Here is a 23,424-nt window from a genome sequence, read left to right as displayed (position 1 = left end):
ATCATGTTGTTTTTACACATAATTCTGCACTAGCATCGCTAAAGTGTTTAAAGTGACACTGATGAGGTGATGCTTCACCTCTGTGAGAAGGTACAAGTGGAGTCACAATCTTTTATCACATCCTGTACAACCTAAACTCTCACACTGCAGGTTAAAGCTGAGTGCCCTCCATCACTGTAGAGAGGAGAGCCTTATCTGCACAAAAGATGAGAGAGGTCTAAATGCGACTCATGCCTCTTCTCAGAGTGACTGTAAACACTTAGCATATATGAATATTAATGTTCCACATTAAAGCTCCAAAGCCGAGATGGAAGAGTTAATGAGGATAAATAACAGACAGCCAAGCAGTGAAATCTCAGCTCTAACATTATTTATCATCCTTAACTTTTGTCACAGCTCCATTTTTAGTAATTAATATCGTACAAGAAAGCACTTTGCACTTGGATGAGTGATCTAATTTGTTTAATATAATGCAATTAAAGGAGCTTGAATTGCTTTATGTTAATGTTACTGATTATATTCCTTGCTGTGTTGCCTCTTCACCAGCAGATAACAAGCTGAGCTTAAGGATTGATGTCTGTCTCAGATCTGCTATGTTCATCAAGTGAACTACTTAACTGTCGTTTGCATGCTCCTACTCCGCACCGAATCACACATATCCGATTGTTGACCAAGACACACCGACTCCAGAATACAGCTGACAATTATAAAACTTCAATATTGAGCATAGCAGATTTGAAAACTCTGATTAGTTTGCTACCATTCTGGTACTTTTGCAATGCGTCTCTTTGTTTCTGTAGGAAAATAGTGTCAGCTCTAAGCTTTGGCACCTCAACAGTTTGCCAGAGACTCCTGGAGTTTAGTGTCTTTAACTAGATTTATCTACAACTGGTGTTAAAACAATGATCACTATGTGTTAAAATATTGGCTGTAAATGTTACAGAGAGCGCTGGTTTGGACAAAGTGCTGGGAGGATGTGGTGCTGTTGAATCATATGGGGAGCTCTGACATTGGAGTTAGAGGACACAATGTGACTTGGAGTGAAGAAGGATATTGGGAACACAGAGAAGAATGGAGGCAGGAAGGGCAGCAAGAGCTGGGAGCAAAAGAGCAAAGCACAAATGACTGGTGATGGCTCTCCAGGACACTGTGGAGACTACCCTGCAGATCGCAAAGCTCACCTTTACATCTGGGGTTACATCTCTCTATCACACACAGGCAGACGAACACATACACATTCTCCATCAAAAGTATTTGACCACTGATGCTTTACACAAATTTAAATGAATCTGCAGGGCTAATGTCTACTTTAGACCAAAATTCAAATAAAACATCCCAAGGTTTTAGAGTATAAACCAATCAGATGTAAACTAAAATACTTTGTATTGCAAAAGTCTAATAGCTACCACAGCATTCAGCTGGATTGCATTTGTGTTTTGGGGGAATAATCTGAGAAGAGTGTAAAATTGAGGTAAAATTGCAGAGATTTAACTCCTCCATTGAATGTTTCTGCCTCTGAGCCAGAGTCATTCCAAGTTAATGAAATAAATATTTAAACATCAGTTAAGGCAGAGTTAATAGTCAGCCCCCAAACACAGCTTCCTTTTTACTGCCTGCTACAGAAAAACCTCCATTATTCACCACTCAAATGCAAAATTTGGAAATCACTAATGCTTAAGTTTTCCTTTCTTCCCACAAGTCCTTATGTATTCATACATGTATTTAGGGTTTATTTCTGAACATAATTAACCACTCTGGGAGGAGTACTGGACCCTGCTGTTGACAGGCACTAATTAAACCTACAGTAAGTTTGCTGCACCATTTTTACTTCAATTTTCTTTTCATCCCTGTTGCCCCCCCAAATTTTGTATTTACATAAAATCCATCACCCAAAGGCCTTGCAGTCATGTCAACTGGACCCGGAGCCTCATTGTAGCTCTGGACAGTAGATTGGACTGCATTTTAGAGCACAAAAAAAGAGGGTTGAAAAAGGTGAGATCTGTTCGAAGTGTACAAAGATATTTTTGAAGAAAAGTGGAAAGAAAGACCACTCAGGAGAAGTTGACAGCTTCCCTGTAGAGCTACCAGCAATGCTACGCAGCACCAGCTCACAGTCGAGAAGACACCTTTGGCCAGCTGAGAACTTACTGATCTAAACTGTCATATTACTTCTCTCCTTCTTACACTCAACTTTTGTTTAGCCATCTCTTCCCTCCTACCGGCCTGTCAGTCTTCCCTATTAGATTTATTTTCCTCAGACTTCATCCACTCTATCTCAGAAGCAGTGTGAACAGAATAGTTTTATGACAGTGGCCTTAAATATAAAATGTGGTTGAAGAATGTAATGTCGGATGCTCTTTATTTAGTCAAGTTTTGGGTAACAGGGCAGAACATGACTCACGCAATTTTAAGGGTACACTTCATGTTCACATGTATATATATGCAGTTTTTGTCTAAAGAGCCATCAGATAACTTTAAACCCATATATGAGCTACAGTGTTGGCACTGCTGACAATGTTGCAGTTCAAATAAGTAGATGTGTTGTAGAGCTTGGATGCCTCACTGTCTTAATTGAAACATTAAGAATTTGGAAAAGATAACGGTGGTCATTTTGACAGCCGTGGTCCAAAACAGACATCCAAGTCAGATCCCAGAACATCAGTCTCCTGCTGAACAGCAGCACTAAAACACTTTTCATTTTCTATCGCTGACCTGAAGGTCAGGCCCTGGAGAATGTAGAAAAACTGAACACAAAGAGCTCTGTAGGAAGGTGACAAGATATCCGCCATGAGTTAGCAAGTCACAGAGGGAGTGAGACAGAGCATTAGTAAGAAGGAGTGTGAAACAGGGAGCAGGTGTGAAGGTAAAAGGGTCAAGAGTGTTAGAGGGAGGTAGAAGCTCAGAAGAGGGTTAAATGCAAGAAACCTGTCTTACTCTAACACTCTTCTACCACTGGATATGCACACTAAAAGTGTGTGCATATTGATTTGTGTTTTTATTTCAACTGTTCAACTTTAGGGTTAGATAATTCAACTGTATTTTACAGAATGTAGCTGTAGTTTGTACTGTTGGACTGTAGAGCATTATACAGAGAAGGGTTTTTGTCTTTAGCACCTCTGAAATTGTTTCAACAAAAACTAAACATGATAAACATGAGGATGACATGATTATTTGTGGGAATATTGCATAAGACCGAATTAGTTATAGCGTAGTGTACCTAATAAATTGCCATCTAAGTGTAGTTGTGAGGTGGGTTTAGCTGCGGCTTCAAGAAGTAACAGATGGTTTTCTGTTCTCTACATACATATTTACATTGGCTTCTTAATAAAACTTTCAAAGAAGTTAACAAAACACCCACTGTATTAAGCAAAATCTTAAAGATTTAGTTTACATCTGAAACATAAGCCACATGTGCCCAACAGCAACACTGTAACATGTGCAGTTTCCTAAAACACTGCTAGGTTGTGATATATTCTTTCCAGTTTGTTTATAACAGAAAAGGCTTTGTAACACATCTAAAACTTCATCTTTCTATTTACCTCTGTCTGTTGCACACTCTGTTCATCTCCTTTGCTTCCATTTTTACAGGCCTGTGGGACACCGACACTGACCGGTGATGACATGAGAGGGGTGAGTAGCATTAAAAAAACAGAACAAAACTCATCTGACCGTTCTGACAATGACCCCATTGTCCCCATAGTTTTTGGGTTTTTGACCTTGTTCTATTGAGTCTTCAAAGAACCAGACCTTTTCAAACCGATTTGCTTACAAGCTGACAATATGACAGTATAATTTGAAATTTAATGTGCCTCTACTGCCACCTGACATGAGCCCCTTTCAGAAATGCACTGGTATTCAGACATTATCCAGCCTTTATCTGGGGGGTGTATGTGTGAACACAAATATCCAAGTCTTTTGGTCCTGACATTTTACCCAGCCAGCTACCTAACACAAAGTCCGGATTATCTCCAACTGAGCTCATTTGGGAACAGAGGAGGTAATAGTCCGGAGAAGTGAGTGGTCGTGTTGATGACGTCCATTTCCTGTGATTGCTTTGAAACCGGGCGAATACAAACACCGGAAGGTAAAGAACTCATTCATTCATATGAACACAACAACAATGTCGAACTGGAAGGAGAACAATATTCATGAACTGCTGTCGGTACGGGCAGACTTGGAAATCGTCAAACAAATACAAGGAACAGCACAAGATTACAAAGCAAAACACTGTCACTTCCACAGCTTTGTTTTTGCGTCATGTCCTGCGTCCTTTTCAAAGTGCCCAAGCACCACCCCTTGCCCAATTACACAGAGCATTTCTGCGCAAGTGAGAATCCATCTCACACATCTCCCAATGTTGGCTACACGTCTGAAACAAAAACTTCTGACAATGTCAGCACGTCTTGAAATGAGTTCATGTTTGAAACAGCCTATGGTCTGAAAAATAAACATGACTTCTACTTTTAGGACTATGGATGCCCACCCTTTCTGCTTCACAGTTCTATATATGTGCTTGTGTTTAAGTTGGCATCAGGGAACACAGGCAGGTGGGTGGGCAGGGAAAGTATTTGATAGCTTCCTGTGGAGCAGTCCAAGGTGTCTGTGCGTGGCTTGAGGGACTGGTCTGTGGGGAGCTGATTGCACAGGCTCTCATTATGTGGCCAGATGCTGTAATGGAGTGTGACAGCAGCATGCTGTGCTCTGGATCTCTGTCCTTCCAGCCTGCAAAGCCAATTAAACACACTCTGCACTGCTCTCCCGCCGCTTCACCCTGCTTCAGTCTTCATCACTTGCTCGTTCCTTGCTGCTTTTCACCCTATCCCCTCCACCACCACTAGCTCCCCATCACTAACTTCCATCCCCACTCTCTTACATGGACTTTACAAACCACCCTTTGTAGCTAAGTCTTTCTAATCCCCCCCCCCGCACACACAACATCTTCAAGCTCTTTCCTCACTTTTTTTTGCTTTGGGCTCTTATTTCCCATCATATACATAACAATTTAAAACCCCAGTTGCTTCTGTGCTTCTCTGCACCACTCCTCACCTTCCCCCATGCCAACTTAACCCCCATCTCCCAGTGGCTTTGCAGTAAAGCAGGACTCCTTTGGGGAGCAGAGAGAGAAGTGCTGGGCTGCAAGGGGAGAAAGTCTCTGATGACAGCTTCCCTCTGTGCTACCACACACGCACGCACGCACGCACACACGCACGCACACACACACACACACTAAACAGAAGAGAGAGTGAGAGAGCAATACTTGGTGGACCCAGAGCAGTCACAACCACTTACAAGGAAAAATGCCCTGCAGCACTAAAAACACACATAGTCCATTTATCACTCCCTCATAGTCCCCCTAAATGTACACACAGAAACACATGCACACAGACAGTACACATAAACCTGTGAGAGTGTGTATGTGTTTGTGTGCGCTTCCTGGACTGGACTTCTGGTTTCTAAGTGTTTGAAATCAAGCCCTGAAAGTGCAGTCTGCAGCACAGACAAGAAAAAAATCTTTTGACATTACCACTCATGTAGATGCAATTAGTGGAAGAATTCATTCCCTCTGAGGGAATGTGTGGATGTGCATGTGTGTGAATAAACAAGAGGAGGCAGAGGAGAAGAGGTACCTGTTTTGAACCATCCATCATCAGTGAAAGCCTCCTTGGTCTCTTTAGGTTTGTTCCAGTACTCCTTAAACACAGATGGACCTCGAACCAGGAGCTCCCCCTCTTTCCCTTCCAGACCTTTACACACCTGTGGCATTTTCACAAAGACAAGGAAAAAGACCACAGCAGAGTTGAGTGTGATTTCAACCTAAATCATGCTTAAATGAGCAACTTACTGATTGGTGGGTGATGTAAAAACCAACAAAACTGATGACAATGTTAAACTGAACTAAATTAGTTTCCACTATTTTAAAACAAAATATTTTATACAATATTACATTTCCATGCATTTATTTTTGCATAGTATGCAGCCATTGTCAGCAATTGAATTAATACTGGCCTGTACAAGAGAGTTTAAAGTTTAAGATTTAAAACCAATTACACCACATGTTGAAACATGTCTGCTTCTGTTTCATTCAATGTCTGTAGATAAATCGGTTTAAAACCTATTCATTGTTGATTACCTGGGTCTCTCTGTGATTGCTCTCCACAATTGTGGTGTTACTTGTGTTATTCAGGACAATCCTTACTTCCATTCCGGGAAGTGGCAGGCCTACAGCCCCTGTCAACAAATCAAGCAGAAATACACAAAGTACACATAAAAATAGTAAATTGAAATACGGATGGGGTGACATCATCACTTTTAAATACGTTGCACACTATGTTCATAAACTTTAGTGAAGGACTTCTTCGTCAGTGTGGGGTGCTCTCCACAAAGATGGCGCTCAGTTGCATCTGCAGGGAATAACTGGCCACTTAATGGTTTGCTGAGCTCATAAAACATTGTAAACTTAAAGCCATTCGTTTCAGTCACTTTAAGTTACTGTAGCTTACTTTGAGAGCAATGGTCGATTTATGGGGCGATGGCTGATGCAGCAGTTTTTTCTTAACCAACATCAGATAAATTCCAAATAAGTTTTTATTTTTTTGGATATTTGTCTTGAAACTCTTAAACATAAGAGATGCAAGACCCATTATACACTCTTCAGCATTGCCATTTCACCTATTTTATGCTGGTTCCAAAAAAGTATTGACTGAACAGTAGAACTCAACCCTTTAGTCCTAACTACTGCTGAGTGCTTGACAATGCTTTTTATTATAGCACAGGTGTGTAAAAAAAAAAGTAATAAGTGAGCTGGTAAATTATAAAATAGAATAAGTATGCAAGTGTATAACTAAGTGTCACAAATGTGACAACTGTTCCCAACTGTGAGCTGCACTAATGTTTAAGTAAAATTAATTAAATGTGTTACTACAGAGAATTCACTCATTTATCAGTGATTCCATCACTGGATATTGATCTAATCCACACATTTATCCCACGCCCTCCATCACTTGCACATCACGCTCTGTAAAACTACAGAAAACCACAGAAATAACCAGACTGTTTCCACATTAGTAAGCCTGAGTCAGAAGGTTAGCATGACACATTTTTACATGTTGTGATTATTGCATCCTGGAGTACCACGGACAGTGTGAACGTTAAGTGGGTTAAGATCAGCTGTAATTGGGAGACATTCAATGTCTTGGAAAAGGAGACTCCAGCAGAGTTCAGCTGCCTATATGATTAAATAAAAATGCTTGTCTCTGAGATTTGCAGGGTGAGAATTTTGTAATTTGGTTAGCAGAATGAAATGATTCTAAAGGTCCTAAAAACTGAATTACCTCTTAGAACAAACTCTTCTTCTTATACAAACTTCTTATAATGTAAGGATTATAAAACCCAAAGAACAACAAAAAGGGCGGTCTCTCAGCTGTTCATCCTTTTTCCCCTTTGGATCTAGGTGACAAGCATAGATGGAATAATGCTCTCTACCCAGTACAACAACTACCATCCACAAAATGACTAAACCTATGTTCTTTTGTGACAATCAATTTACAACTCAACTCAAAGAATCTCTCTCCGCTTCTATGGCCTCTTGTATCATAGTTTTTGTTTCTTGCCCCAGATTTGGTCTTGATGATTCAACAAGAGTGAGCACCATTTTACAGAGTGCGGGTAGTTTATGCTACAGGCTCGATGGAAAAAGTGTGAAGTGGAGGATGAATGAGGTCCAAATGGGATTGCTGTATATTGTACTGACAATTTGGGACTTGACAACATTTTATAAAAGTGGATTTAGGAGGAATCAGACTTGGGTGGGTATTTCTGTTTCTGTTCACTATGTTGTGAAAAGAAAAAAAGAGGCTATAAAGTAGGAAGAAAAAGACAGGGCAGCAGAGTGAGATAACCGTGAGATAAAAAGAACCAGGATGAACTAATCTCGCACAATTCAACAAGGGCAATATGACCTAGAAATCTACACTGCTGTTAATCTGGAATGCTCCAAAACTGTAAGGCAAACAACAAAATCAGGCCAGTTAGATGTCCTAAATACAGTACAAAATTAATATTAAATTCATATCAATAATGTGTATTAAGAGCTGAGTTGTCTGCTACTTAGTTGGTGGAGGACAGAGAAAAAAGAAACTGTGTATGAGAGGTGGTGAGATATGGTGACTCCATTTTCCTGCTCTTCTCAGAGTGTTTCCTGCAGTTCCTATTGATCCATTTTAACCTACTTAAAGACAAGACAAAAACACACCGACTCAAACAGGCACAAGCTCATGTCTGCATACACTCACCTAAGTACATATATGCATACACCTTCCCCAAGTATTTGTGCTACAGTGGAAACATCAATAGAAATGCAGACCTCTTAAAGCCGTTCTTAATAATCACCTGAGAGGAGTCAACTACAGCATGCACAGTGTATGCCAAACATTACCTGACAAACAAACAAAACAATACCCCAACAAACAGCAGACAGAGGATTACCCAATCCACTTGCAAGCTAATTAGCTGTAGCTATAAGAGGAAGAGTTGGCTGGGGAACAGGAAGGGAAAGAGAAGGAGGAAGGAAGGGGGAGGACAGGAGAAGACAGGAGAAGAAAGCAACCGACATCAGTCTGACCTCATTTTCAGACCTTGCCTTTGTTCCTGCATGTGTGAGGGAGGTGTAGTTGGGATCATGGGGTTTTACCTGACATTGCACCAGAGATAGCTGACAAGCAAAACAAACAAATGAAGCTGAAGCATTCGAATAAACTTTGAGGGGAGTAGAAATCGATAGTGATTTTAGAGATATGCGATAAAGAAAAGCTAAGCCATCTAAAAAAAAACTAAACCATCAAAGTGCAAAATAATCTGTGAGAGTTAACTAAGGTAAAAATCTGTCATTCCAGTAGTTGTAGCATGTAGCTCATTTGTAAACTGGAGAGATAATGCTGTAATGTGAATTTATTTTTTATTGTTTTGTACTTTCGATTTATTCCGTGAGTTCAGGGTCGCCACAGCGGATCATTGTCCGCATGTTAATTTGGCACAGTTTTTACACCGGGTACCCTTCCTGACGCAACCCTCCCCAATTTCTACCGTGCTTGGACCGTCACTGCACTGCTGGGGAGGGGAATGGGCTGTTAGGGGTTCAGTGTCTTTCCCAGAGACACTTCGACATATAGCCAGGACCGGGGATCGAACCACTGATCCTGTGGTCCGTGGACAACGGCCTTACCAATGCTGTAATGTGAATAAGAAATTGTTTACTGCACAATGATTCCACTGTCCATGATCTACTTACTTTTAATCAAATTTGTCTCTGTATCAATAGATACAGCACCTCACAGATTTCACCAACTGGCAAAACCACAAACAATGAAATGTGCCATTATCAGCCGCTCCACAATAATCTGTTTGATTTTGGAAAATAACAGAAAGCAAAAACCAGTTTTCTATGCAATGAATTTGTTTTCACTGTAATGTATCTCAGTGAAAGCCTCAAGCCTTGTCTAAAACAATGCTCCTTGACAATGTTTTTTTTATATTTAATGTTAGAATGGTGAATGCGAGTTTGCTGATTGATAATCACAAGCTAGAAATTTTAAAAGGGCTTAATTACTTTATTGAAACAACAGATATAAGAGGTAATGTTGATGGTTTTCTCCTAAAGCTTGTTGTATTAAATTCCAGACTAGCATTTCGAAATAACATGCGGATTCAAACATTCTACCTTCCTCCACCAGAGAGGGTGTCTGCAAACTTTACAGTCAGTGAAAATGTTTACTGACAAAGTAGACACAAGATCAGTAGAAAGCACAAGACCCAAATTAGCTCTCTGGTACAACTGCACTTTTATAATTTGAAAGCCATAAAACAACTTTAACAAAAGACAGAAACAACCTGTTTTTAGATTGAGGTTTGAGAACCTGGTTAAATGCGACTGAGCATTCTTTACTGTAATTTACCTTTCTGGTGCTCATGCCAGTTAAAAGGACAAAAGCACATGACAAAATGTTGGTTGTTGGTTTGTTTTTGACCTTGAATAACTGGTGATTATCAGACACCAAACATGTCTTTAAAAAAATGTTTGGTTTCCTGCTGTTGATCCAGCAGGTGGCTTGCAACCTCAATACAGTTTGATTGGAAGAGGACCAAGACCTACATGTTCAGCTGCTCTAGCTAATGCTTTGCCACCTGATGGTGTGTGACATTACCCAGTAGAGTGAAAAAAGTGTGATGTTACTTTACTTAGTGTCTGTGTTGGGGTATGTAAGCATACTGTATTTAGTCAGTCAAGCTTGTGTACCTGGGATACGGGGACCCTTAAGTGGGTTGGATAGTGCCATGCCGATCTCGGTCATGCCGTAGCGTTCCAGCAGTGTGTGTCCTGTAATCTCCTCCCAGCACTGCAGAGTAGGAAGAGGGAGAGCAGCCGAGCCAGAAACCATCAGTCTGCACAAGAAAGAGCTGGTTGTGAACGCAAAACTCCTGGCTTTTACTACACATTTTCTATCTATAAAACATGTCAGTTTGAACTCTATCAGAATTAGAACGTAAAAGGAGGATCAGGGTAATAACAGCCTAGGAAGTTTGTATGATGGCTGTGAAAATAATTCAAGTATTAATTAGTAATTAGGAAGACCACGGCTCCCTTTAATACTTTTAAGACCTTCCATTCAATATGTCCGATTTAGTGTGTGTGTGTGTTTGTGTGTGTGTGTAAGATAAAATAAATAAAAGAATTAAATTGCTTTTGAATAAAGGAAATGTTGATTGAATTATTTGCCATTTGAATGGCAATACATAAAGCTAGAATGGTCACTAAAATCTTTCATATTGTATGTGCTCAGTCCAGTTTATAATTGGTGACAGCTAGAGCTGCAGCCTATTAATGCCCAGAAAGGAAGCAACTTTGTTAGACATTTCCCCATGTATTTCTTACAGCTTTTCAGTATGTACAAAACACATACATGAATCCACAAATACATCCAACCAGGAGTAAGCTGTCAGTCATCATTTTTAGTACCTTATTCTGTCTTTGCAGATCGCTTTGACAAAGTCCTTGACATGAGGCTGTGTGAAGTGTTGATTATAATACTGGATCAGCTTAGAGTAGATAGTTGGCACAGCCATGAACACATTAACCAAGGGAGCCTTGGAGCTCAACATCATGTCCCACACCTGAGAAAGAGAGAGAGAGGTAAGAAAAACATAGAACTTAAAATGGAGGAAGGGACAGAGTGATAATAAAAGGGGAAGCAGTGTACAGTATTTGATAGATGGAGCCATGCAAACCAAATTATAACATTCTGATTCATTCCATTATAGCATGTGATAGAAAAAAGTGAAATCTTTTTCTTTTATTTGATGTCAATGGCAGAGTAAAGTCCAGACAGCAACCTCATATTAAACCTGTCAACACAATGCCAAAAAAGACAAGAAAAAAGTCAAGATTTGTAAAGGTCAGAGGGAGGAAAACAGCAAAGTGCTGTGAGGCAGAGCTGGCACGTTGGCCAGTTAAAAGGCCTTCTGTACAGCTACTTTTGACAAATGTGCTTTTTGACTGTTACAGAAGGTGCAGCGTGCTATTAATTTATTTTTTTTTATACACACTCAAACCTTAATGGAAATTATCATACATTTTACACTACACACATATATAAAATACTGTTCAAGTATCCCATAAACTCACTTGTTCAAGGACAAAGACATTTACACAGCCATCCCATCTTTCCACCTTTTCCCTCCCTCCCACACACACACACACACGCACGCACGCACACACAAAGTCTAGGTACATCACAGTAGACGATGGGAGGATGGGACGACAGCATGAATTAAGTGAAGGTGAACGACGGCTTTTCTAAGTCTTGTCTCCCTCCTGGGAGGCACATGCTCCTCCCCAGCTGTCTCCCCTCCCCTCCCAGTCTACTTGTCCTCACTTCTTTTTCTTTTATTCTGCCTACATTTCCAAAGTGCTTCTTTTTCATTTCTACACTTTCATCTCTGACCCAACATCTTCCCTTCATCTTTCTTTCTCCTCTCTCCCCTTCACTTCCTATCTCACATTCACTTACCTTCTCTCTCCATTTCATAATTTCCTGCTTCGCTGCCTCTGCAGTCCCTCTCTATCTCTCTCTTCCACAAACACACACACACACACACACGCACCTAGACTCACACACAGAAAAATGGATTCTCTCCCATCCCTCTCACCTACAGTACACCACATCGTTCTTAATGTGCCAGCAATTTTAAAACTCTTCCTTCCACTTCTCCTTTGAGTCACTTCTTCGTAGACTCACCTAATCTATTATCTACCAACTACTCTTCCTCTCGCCTCCTCTGCCTCTAATGAACACACATAACTGAAATATAAGGACAAAGAAAGCAGAGATGATTAAGGCCGATCTCTATAGCATTCAGGACATCATGATTGCAAGCTGAGGTAAAGATTGTGGGCTCCACAGTTCACCTGTATGCATACAGAATAAAACTTTGTGCAGGGAGAAGTTTTATTAACTTACTGTGCCCTAACCATTGGTGGTGTCTATCAAGTGCAATGGAGCGGTTCAACCAAGTCCAGCGTGAAGTGAAGAGGAAGGCAATTTGTGTCTATCGAAAAGCTGGAGTCCACCTGAGGGATAAGATGTCATGCGAACCTCGATGCACAAACCGCATCTTAAACAATCCTATGAGCTGCTCAGCCCTGCTCTCAGCATGGGACTCCCAAAATACTGTAACTGATTGTTCTATGTGGGAAAGCCTGGATTTATAAATGCCCCAAATCTGTCAGATATCAAAAGTTGGCATTGATGTTTAGTGTAGTTAAGTTTACATAATCTTTAAAAAACTGTTAACATTTTATCATAATTATATCATGATCATAAGTTGAATTATACTTTCACTGTGTTTTGTTTAGGAGAGTTTTTGTACAGAGCCCTATGTTAAAAAAAAAATCAACTTTGATGCATGTATGGTTTACGTTTTTATGGAAAAATGTAAAAAAATTCTAGAAAGTAATTCTCTATTACTTTAGGTCCGGTATTTAAAACTGTATGGTTTTTGTGCTGGTACCAAAATTCAGGTGATATTGGCGCTGCGTATAAAATAGAACAATGTCTGCATTACGGTTGGAGCTGCATCAGTCTACTTGTCGAACTCCCACTCCATTTTACCGTCAATTGTGAACAAGGCCCAGAGATGCTAAAACTCCCCCTCTTCACTCTGTACTGCAATCTTCCCCAGTGCATAGTCACACCCCAAGTAAAGGGTCACAGTCTGAGGAAATCTGAGAAAGACTGAGGAAATCACCAAAGTCAGTAGTGTTCATCATCTAGAAACAGGTATCCATTTGATTTCTGTATGGACAGAAGTTGTTGGACAGATGTCACTATATTGGTACAGCCAACAGTCAAAATGTTTCATCTCCCGTTCTATCTAAACTAAACCACTTGTGTCTGAAATATCAGTTATGACTTGAGTTATAGAAGGCAGTTGTGATGTGATATTAAACACTGAGTAAACCCCAGCAAAAGTATCAGCCCATCAGACTGCAATAGCACACTTGAAACAAACTTATCTGCAATTTAATGCAGCACAAGTCCTGCACTAAAGTTTTTGTCACTATCTCTATGCAAAATCAGCCAAAATCAATGCTGGCCTCTACTGCCTAGGCTACTCTTCAAAGATCTTAGGGGATAGAAGAGACAGACTATCGATCACTTCATCAATGTACTGTAACTTTAGGAGGATAAAGGCATTTTTCTAAGAGTGAGAGAATGGGTTTTGTGGTTTGGTACATAAGGTCAGGCATAACAGATGAATACAGATAGCTATAAGAGGAAAGCAATACCCATGTTGACAGATACATATATCCTTTAAAAACCTTTCTTTTTCATCTGCCTTCCTGGCCATTAAGTTGTAGGACCCTGACATGCAAACAAAACAACACATAGATTGGAATACGTGTATCTTTTTTTACTCCTACACCTACTCACACACACACACGCACACACACACACACAGCGCCTCATCTTCCCCTCCCTTCTCAGGGCCAAACAAGCACTATCATCCTTCAATGTCAGCTCATCGATTGATCTGCTGCTTAAGCCCCTGCCGTGAGTCGGCATTGGTCAGACACAAAGCCACACAGGGCAATTCATCACTGAGCCCCAAACACTTAGTTTGACAGTCAGAGAGGGAAGAGAAGGAGGAGAAGAAACCGATTGAAGGAAATAAGGAGATGAAGCGGTAAGAAAGGAGGATGGTTGACACGTGGATGGGCAATAAGGAGAGATCCACGTGGAAAGAGTTAAAAGTATTTTCACGCCAGTAGCCACTTGTCTGTATTTCTAAATCTTCTCAACATCACTATCAATAATAGCTTGACTCTTACAGTCAACTCTCTAATCTTACAGCTGCACAACTGCCTCCGCTGTTCAGCTGTGTTAAGAAACGGTATGCTATACTAAAAGAAAATGTTAGAACAAAGTGCAAAAAGAGACAAAGTGCTGTCTCGACCTTCTGAGGTTGGAATTCAGGGAGCATGACGCAGGTGGCGCCCACCCAGAGCGGGCACAGCAGCTTGTTAATGATGCCATGCACATGGTGGAGCGGCAAGGTGTGGAGGATGACATCATCTCTGGACCATGCCCACTCTGAAATGAGACACTGGACCTAAGGGAAAGGGAAGAGGTCAGCATGTCACATTCTCTTTAAAATCCCCTCAGTTGGCTTTAACTGTAGCACACATTTGTCCTATAATCTTTTCCTTTTCAAGCATGCATGTGTCCAGATTACAGAATGGATATTTTTATACAGTTTATACTCTTGACCCTTGATCTAGCATTATAAGTGGAAAAATTGTTATTTTAGCACTTAGCAGGGATTTTAAAAAAGGTAACAAATAAGCAACTGAGAGAGAACTATTTTGTTTTTTGCTGTTTATTATTTTTTATTAAATGGATCTGTTGTTATTATCCAATCTAAAATATAAGTGTTGTCAAGTCCAGAATTCCTTAAGCACAGCATTGCTCAACTCTTTGTTACAGAAATTAAGTCTACAGTTATTTGAGGGAAGAAGGATATGAACAGTAATTTGTTCTAGCCAAGGGAAGTACGTTTTATTGGCTGCTGCTCAAAATCCAAACTTTCAGACAAGAAATACATCCACTAAATTTCCATTAAGGGCAATTTGGCTGCCAAAATAAGATCTGGTGATTATGGGGGGAACTAAAAGTTCTGTACATCATCCTTGCATTGCTTTACAATGTGTTATATACTAGGATTATACTTATTATTAAATAACATTTTAATATTGCAACAACAAACTAAACTAAACACTATCTCTGTGAAGTATGTGTTGTTTAACTTTAGTTCAGCCTCAGCCTGTGTGAGAAAAGCTTCAAATGCAACTAGAAGGTCATTTGCTATACTGAAATACCTTATACAAGAGTTCCGGTTACTGTGTCCTGTTCACTGTATGGTCAAGCAGATAATAAAATGCAATAATGCTGATGCCCTTTAGTCTGTGGCAGAGGTAAAGTATATCTTTATCTTAAACAATGGAATCATAAAGTTACCTAACAAAGGTGCTTTTTAGAAACTGACATGTTGTTGCTATCCAAGAAAACAGATTAACAGAGACTACTTCACGCACTCGCTACCCAGGGCCTTCCAGAGACAAATGAAGCTCTGCTGTCATTCTGAGAGATTTAATTTTCCACACTACAGGACATATAGGTCAATTTCACTTAGAAACACAGGAAAATCTTCAGGATCTGTAATCCCATAAATGACTAATTATTTAGAAAGTTCAGCTGTAAGATAAGAGAAACAATGATAATCAGCCAGTAAGATTGACTGCGGGAGTGTCTGAACACTTCTTCTGCTCTAAAATATGTCTACAATTAATGTCTACAACAATTTGTTTTTTTCTAATGTTTTAAATTGGAATGTTATGCAGCATTCACAGGGGATTGGTTGAATTGATTGTAACAACTGCGGGACTTTATGGAGTTCCAACCAATTGCATTGCAACATAGAGACGTGATGGTTGTCATTCCAATAAATCTTTAAATGGAATTTAAGTAACCTGTCAATTATTTAAGAAAACCACCAGAAGGTGGTTTTACATAATGTTCTAAATAAAACAAAACATTGTATAAATACCATACTGTGCCTATACCAGTTTTCATTTATTTATGCGAAGTCTTTCCCAATGATGTCTGACAGTTACTGTTTGATGATTCTTCCCGTCAGTGAATTTATGAAAATATTCCCATCTGATCATTATCTGCAAAAAATAACATTTAATCTTTTGAGTAACTTAAATGAATAATAAAAATATAGACAGCATGGAAAAGATTATATTTCAAATTTAGTTTTTTCTTTCATCAAATATCAATTTTGTTTTTTAAAGAAAGGTGAACACGACATTATCATAATAGCTAATAATAATAGCAAATAATAACAGTTAATAATCCTTGAAAATATTTTATATGAACTAAAGCACAACCATAATAATGTAAATAATAAACACAAAATAGATGGGGGCTATTATAGATTAGGTACATAATTTTCAAAAGTACTTAAAGACTAATTTTGTGTTGTTTGTTTGAATTACTCTGAAACAGTGTTTATTTGTTATAAAGGTTTAGGGTAACCTATTAGTTACAAACAGCCTATAGCTGGTTCACAGACTACCCACAATGCTTGCTATTTTAATTAGCCTGAGCTTTTCAGTCCATTAGCACCAGATGCACAATCCTCTGCTATGTCAAAGTTGTGAACCAAATCTACTGTCATTAAATTAGCCTAAGTCTATGGGCTGAAAAAAACAGCTGAAATTTAATTTTCTGTGGCTCCAATGTAATTATGGTTAAAAAAAAAACCAACATTTACCATGGCTTGGATGCTGCTGTGTGTATGTAGAACTCCCTTGGGTCTCCCTGTAGTACCACTGGTGTAAATGATCATAGCTGTTCGATCAGCCCAATCTGTAATGGAAATCCCCTTCTCTTGGGTGTCTGCTGAATCTAAAGTGCCCAGGTTAGACGTAGGGGGCAGTGCCAGGCATGGCACTCCCAGTCTCTGTGCCAGTGGCTTAAGGGTTTCAGCATAGGGATGCCCTGCCACCAGCAGTGAACTCTGGGAGTCCGAGATTATGTACTCCAATTCCGAATGAGGGTGTTTTCGGTACAACGGCACTGCTGTCCCACCACTCATCCAAGCAGCCCACTGTGCCACGGTATAGGAAGCATCATTTTCACACAGGAAGGAAATTCTTTTTCCTTCCAGGCCTCCAAAGTCAGAGCCAAGAGCTGTACTGATTTTACCTGCGAGACCCAAGCTGCTGCAGTACAGCTGCTTATAGCTGTAACTGCCACTGCTGTCAATGATAGCAAGCTTATCTCCAAATGTTGGTGCTTTGGTGAACACTGGGCTCTGATTTGTCCTTGATGATGGCACTGATGTCCACCTATGAGTCCTTTTTTGTACCATAATTTTAAATAGCAACTGTCCTTGCTGTAATGGGCAATAGGTCTTTTGAACTTTGCCTTGTTTCCAGCAAGGCCAAGTCCACTTTAGAGAGTGGCAGGCAGCAGAAAAAAATCTTGACAGCATGTTTGATATTTAGTTGTTCATACCCTCAGGATGGTTCCATCCTCAGTCCCATGCAGTTGCTTATATCAGAGCTCATCTGTGAGTAGAAAAAAAAATTAGCACATGAGCTTAGTTTCATAAATCAGACAACTTGTCCAAACAAATACATTACTGTGAGTCTAAATGTTATATTGCCTAACCTACTTCTGAAATTTTCACTTTGATATACTTTTTCAGTCAACTAGTATTTAACACACAATTACTGTTTTTTTAATCATTGTGATCACATGGTGAGCACACAAAAAGAAACATACAAGCCCAAAACAAATAAGTACAAGCACAGGCTCAACTGACATTAACTGTATTATTTCGTCAAACTTTGTAAACCGCCCACAGTAGACCAAAATTACATTATTTGCTTTATATGCTTACCAAGGTGGTAGAAGTATACACACTCAGTAGTCCAATACAAGTGCATGCAGTTACCGAAATTCTTTACCCAAGTTAAATACAACCTCAATTTCAAAACATTCGGGAAGATGTGTAAAATGCAAATACTGTAAAAACAGAACCCAATGATTTTCAAATCTCATCAACCCATATTTTATTCACAATAGAACATAAACAATATATCGGATGTTGAAACTGAGAAATTTTACCATTTCATGATTAATACTAGCTCATTTTGAATTTGATGGCAGCAGCACATCTCAAAAAAGTTGGAAGAGAAGCAACAAAAGGGTGGAAAAGTAATTGTCGCAAATCAAAAACAAATGAAGGAGCATTTGACAACTAATTAGGTTACTTGGCACCAGGTCAGTAACATGACTGGGTATAAAATGAGATGTAATGTAATGTAAAGATGGGCAGAGGTTCGCCAATTTATGATAAACTCTGCCAAAAAAATTGTGGAACAATTTCATAAAAATGTTCCTCAGTGTACAATTGCAAAGTTTTTGAAGATCCCACCAATCTACAGTATATAATATAATCAAAACATTCAGAGAATCAGGAGAAATCTCTGTGCACAATAGATAAGGCTGAAGGTCAAAACTGGATGCATGTGATCTTCTGGCCCCTCACGGCACTGCATTAAAAATAGGCATGTTTCTCTCCTTTACTTCACTGCATGGGCTCAGTAACATTTTCTGTAGACACAGTTCACAGTCCAAACATCATGCAAATAAGAAGGGACCATCCAGCTTGTTATTAGCAGAGAGTTCAAAAGGCTGCATCGCTGATGGTATGGGGGTGCATTAGTGCCTGAAGCATGGGCAACTTACACATCTGGAAGGGCACCATCAATGCTGAAAAATACATTGAGGTTTTAGAGCAACATATGCTCCCATCCGGACAATTTTTCTTTCAGGAAAAGCCTTGTATATTTCAGCAAGACGATGCTAAACTACATACTGCATCCATCACAACAGCATGGCTTTGCAGGAGTAGAGTACAGGTGGTGAACTGGCCTGCCCGCAGTCCAGAACTTTCACCAATAAAAAACATTTGGCGCATCAAAAAACAAAAAACCTGCCAACAAAAGTCCCAGGACTGTTGAGCAGCTAGAATCCTGCATCAGACAAGAATGAGACAACATTCCTGTCCCAAATCTCTAGAAACTGATCTCCTCACTTCTCAGATGTTTACAGACAGTTGTTAAAAGAAGAGGGGATGCTACACAATAATAATAAACATCACCCGCCTTCAACTGTTTTGAGATGTGTTGCTTCTATCAAATTAAAAATAAGCTAATATTTTCCATGAAGTGGAAAAATTCTCAGTTTTAACATCTGTTATGTTGTTTATGTTCTACTCAGTAGAATCTACTGTGAATGAAACATGGGTTGATGAGATTTGCAAATCATTGCATTCTGTTTTTATTTACGTTTTACACATCTCCCCAGCTTTTTTGGAATTTGGGTTTGAACAGTATTGAAGTAGTCCTTGTTGAAGTCTAGTGCAGATTTGTGTCACGTGTGACACAAATAAAACAAGCCTTTTGAAGATGAAATTTTGCTATTTAAAAGTTGTGTGATTGCTGCAACTTTCTGTGCCCTTTCACTATTTTATCTCATATTATAACCTAAAACCATGCTTCAGTTTCTTTAAAAATGCGATAAACGGGACAATTAAGTTAAAACAATACCGACGACAATGTCACTCACTGACTAACAGACATCATCTGACATTTGACTGCTCTTTTTATTACTACTTACGCTGTCTGTGCTACCGGTCATCAAGACATTATGGGGGCGACTCTGATATTGAAAATTCAGTCAAGATACAGAAATACAAATCAGATTTCTACTGTAAATAAGGTGAATATTTTTAATAACGCACTCCGCTGTACAGATACCGCGTCTAATTCATGAACATCTTACCTGAATACTCGTCGGAAGTTGATGTGATGAAGGACGGTGCAACGACAGTAAACGCTCGTCCTTAAACACGCGTCGCTTTCATGGTTCCTTCCTCGTAGGTCCCTGCAACAAGGATTAAAAAATACAGTTTCTTTAATACCTCTACACTTAATACTTTAAAATAAGACATGTTATTATAATGCCATTTCAATACACAATTTTTCAAATGCAAATTGACTACTATTTAACTTTAACAGTCTCATAGCCTTTAAACAGTAGGGCTACATATTTTAAAATAAGCAAGTGAAATTATTTTTTTTTCAATTTTAAATACTTATTAGAAGCATTTCTTTTAAGTTCACTTTTAACATGTGGTTTAGTTAAAGATGAAATAGTTTGTGACTTGACATAGTAAGTACTGTGTATCAGGGAGTTTTTGCAGGGCGTTACATTGAAAATAGTATATAGTACCATTACCTTCTGTCAGTTAAGGAGGACCTTTCATATAAGTTTTTATGCTAAGTGAGAAATTAATTAACTGTGATGAAGCTCAGTCAGTCTCTGAGGTGAAGGAGGAGGAATAAGAATATCATCACAATGAAGAACATACATAATTTTAGACGGCTGAATTAATTTTGTATTTAAGAATCTTTCATCAATTTCTATTTTCACACATTTGTTTTTAAATCAAATGTGGCAAGTTCCAGTGTAGTGTCATTAAGTTTTATTACAGGTCCACAAGTAGTTACAGTAGTTTCAGTAATTTTATGACAAATTATACCATGACCATGCTGCGGTTCTTGACTCAGCTTGTTGGTTGTTGGCAAGTTCCAGCCCCCAATTTTAAAAGACTTGCAGATCTGTTGGAGAGGCTGCTCACCCGAGACGGACACAAGGGGAGGGGGGTCCAGCATATATGCAGCTTCCCCATACAGAGCTGCGATTGGCTTTAGATCACATGTCAGTCCTACCAGTCAGTGTGCCAACTAGCTTGGCTGGCTTCTTCATCACAGTGCAAGTGGGCACATTCAGCCGCCAGCTGGCAGTCGCGGGCCTCAGATAAGAGAATGGTACAGACATGGCACACGTTCAAAAAGTTTTCACTTCCCTCCCCAAACCCCCTACACTGCAAACGAGGATGGCATGTTCCTAACGAAATTGGAGCCTTTGTTTCAGAGAGCTCCCCTCCACTCTCAGGAATAGTATCGTCAAAGACCACTCATTCCCATTCGTGGGGTAGCACTATTCAACGGGATGCTATGCTACCCCAGCAGCTATGTAATTTCTAGAGAATATTTTATTTGTAGGGCATATGCATGTCTTTAGTCTTTTTAAAGCGGACAGCACAGCCGCAATTTCTAAGGACTGAATCTAAAAATGACCGAATGTCACCTCCGATGAAACGAAAAGAGGCACAGACGACCCATGTTTCTGGATTTGTTTCCTGGAAGTTGGCCATGTCTTTGGCGTGTGTTATATGGGGATTGGAATCTGAACCACCGAGAGTCTTATTTACTGCTACTGGAAACATGCGAGGATGGATAAGGAGTGCAAGAAAATAAAGGGCATCACATAGATTGTCTGTTTTCCAGGGGTGAACGGACAAGACATTTCTATCATAAGGCGCTAGGATTAGGTTTTGGCGAAAACATGATTAGATACAACATATAGTAAGCAGAAGATGGCATTCTGCTGCTATGGCCTGCTGCCAACATGCCATTCAGCAAACACCACCTGAAAGGATCTTGCCACTGATGGGCAGGACGGCCGCAAGCAGGCGCCAACTCCCATCCTGGCAAAGGACTGCATCTGAGGAAGCAGAAAAGAGGGGACCCCCCACAGATCTGTGGGAGAGGCTGAGATGGTAACACAAACCGTGGGGAGTACCCAAGCATGTGTCAGGTTGGCATCAATGTGAGAAACTGCTGGCAAATGCTCAGTTCTCTCCCCTCCTACCCCAGCTCACACACAAACACACTGTTGCCCTGCTTGGAGCACATGGTACATCAGCAGCGGCATCTGGCCGCGCTGACTCCTGGCAGCTGCGCTTCGTCTTCGCCAGTTGGGCGTCTTGGCACTGCCACTTTATCAACTACCTGTGGCTCCTCCTGGGTAAAAAGGCAAGCGATGAATTATTCTGAGGCTGCAGCTGCAAACTTGACTTTCATCCAAGAGACTCGCTGTAAACATATGACACCACATGCCGAACATGTGACCACGTGCCACCCACATACTAATGCATGACTTGTTTGCCAAGGGATTTGGGTGTCCTCATGTGATGGCATGGTTCATTTAAGGTCAGTGATGAAGGATGCTCTGTGATGACTATATGTTGGATCAAACACATGCACTCATCAGCCCATCACTTTGTGTTAGGACACAGGGTTGGAAAATCAAATCACAAGGCAGCCGAGAATTACACTTGAATAAATTTCCCGCCTATTTATATAATGAATAAATGGATGGGCCACCTTTCACCTCTACAATCATCATTTCACATTTTGTTTCTAATGGAGGTTTGACAACCTGCGATATTTCCCTGAAGTACATCTGGATATATTTTAGCCGTGACACCACAAATTGCTGAAAAGGAGCAGGACACTTTGTCTGATGATTACCTCCTTTTTTGAAGAAGAATTTCTAGTAGGATCTTTTTGACATATGCTTTCAAATATTTTGTCTCTTATATGTTATTTGGGAAAGATGATAACGTAATATTGCTTTGTTTAATGCCTTAATAATTCACTGGCACCATCTTAATTTTACCTTTTATACAAAATCTATCATCTACTGCTCTGGATGATTCCATTTCATTGCTCAGGTGCTTTCAATGCCAACTCCTCTCTGTCTGTCCAGAAATGCGTTTCAGTTTTCTGCTCTTTCAATTGATTTTTGTTGAAGAAGCACTCGCATGAAACTCCCACGGGGCTAAACCAAAAGCTTTCAATTTATCCCAAATGTCAGCTGTTTTGATATCCAGGTTTGGGACTATGTAAAAATAATACTGCTCTGTTACACAGTTACAGTATTATATATAAACGTGAGTTTTGCTGATACTGTTGAAAGATGCACTAAACTCAAGAGAAGCGGTAGAAAATAAAACAAAACCAGAAAGCCAAATTTATGTCAGGAATTTCTGACACTTAACTGGCTTTCTTTAGAGTTCATAGTTTGCTCTTGGCTACTGGAGAACTGTATGACCCAATTTGAATTTAAAACTTTGTGTTTTGCTACCCTTGTTTCCAGTGAAATGTTGTTGGCAAGCTGTTAAAATCTGTCAAAATGCAACTACATCTCCCGCTTACACACATATAAACACACATACACAAATTCTCTCACTTTTTCTGTGGGTGTTAGTCATTCGACAGTGACCCAGTGGGAATTTTTTCTCCATCTGTGTCGGTCTGACCCATTTTAGCCCTCGGCCACGTCCAACTGTTCTATATCCCAAACATATGTGCAGTGGCAGGGG

General features: G+C 39.8%; 1 protein-coding gene across 4 annotated transcripts in view; it reads right to left on the bottom strand.

Moving 5' to 3' along the window:
- Positions 1-20,046, bottom strand: part of acsf3 (acyl-CoA synthetase family member 3) — a 29,650-nt gene extending 9,604 nt beyond the window's left edge. For 2 of the 4 annotated variants that reach the window (XM_067496261.1, XM_067496263.1), the window contains exons 1-7: positions 19,974-20,046; positions 16,891-17,689; positions 14,509-14,664; positions 11,012-11,166; positions 10,292-10,437; positions 6,131-6,228; positions 5,628-5,754 (exon numbers count right to left, since the gene is read on the bottom strand). In XM_067496261.1, the coding sequence (XP_067352362.1) occupies positions 5,628-5,754; positions 6,131-6,228; positions 10,292-10,437; positions 11,012-11,166; positions 14,509-14,664; positions 16,891-17,613 (1,405 nt within the window). In that variant the 5' untranslated portion in view covers positions 17,614-17,689; positions 19,974-20,046. The other 2 variants (XM_067496262.1, XM_067496265.1) reach the window with 2 other exon arrangements.
- Positions 20,047-23,424: the final 3,378 nt, after the last annotated feature.

This window comes from Channa argus, chromosome 2, assembly GCF_033026475.1.
Source record: "Channa argus isolate prfri chromosome 2, Channa argus male v1.0, whole genome shotgun sequence".
Classification (NCBI taxonomy): domain Eukaryota; kingdom Metazoa; phylum Chordata; class Actinopteri; order Anabantiformes; family Channidae; genus Channa; species Channa argus.
The sequence above is the reverse complement of the archived record's forward strand: the minus strand, read 5'-3'. Positions and strand labels throughout refer to the sequence as shown.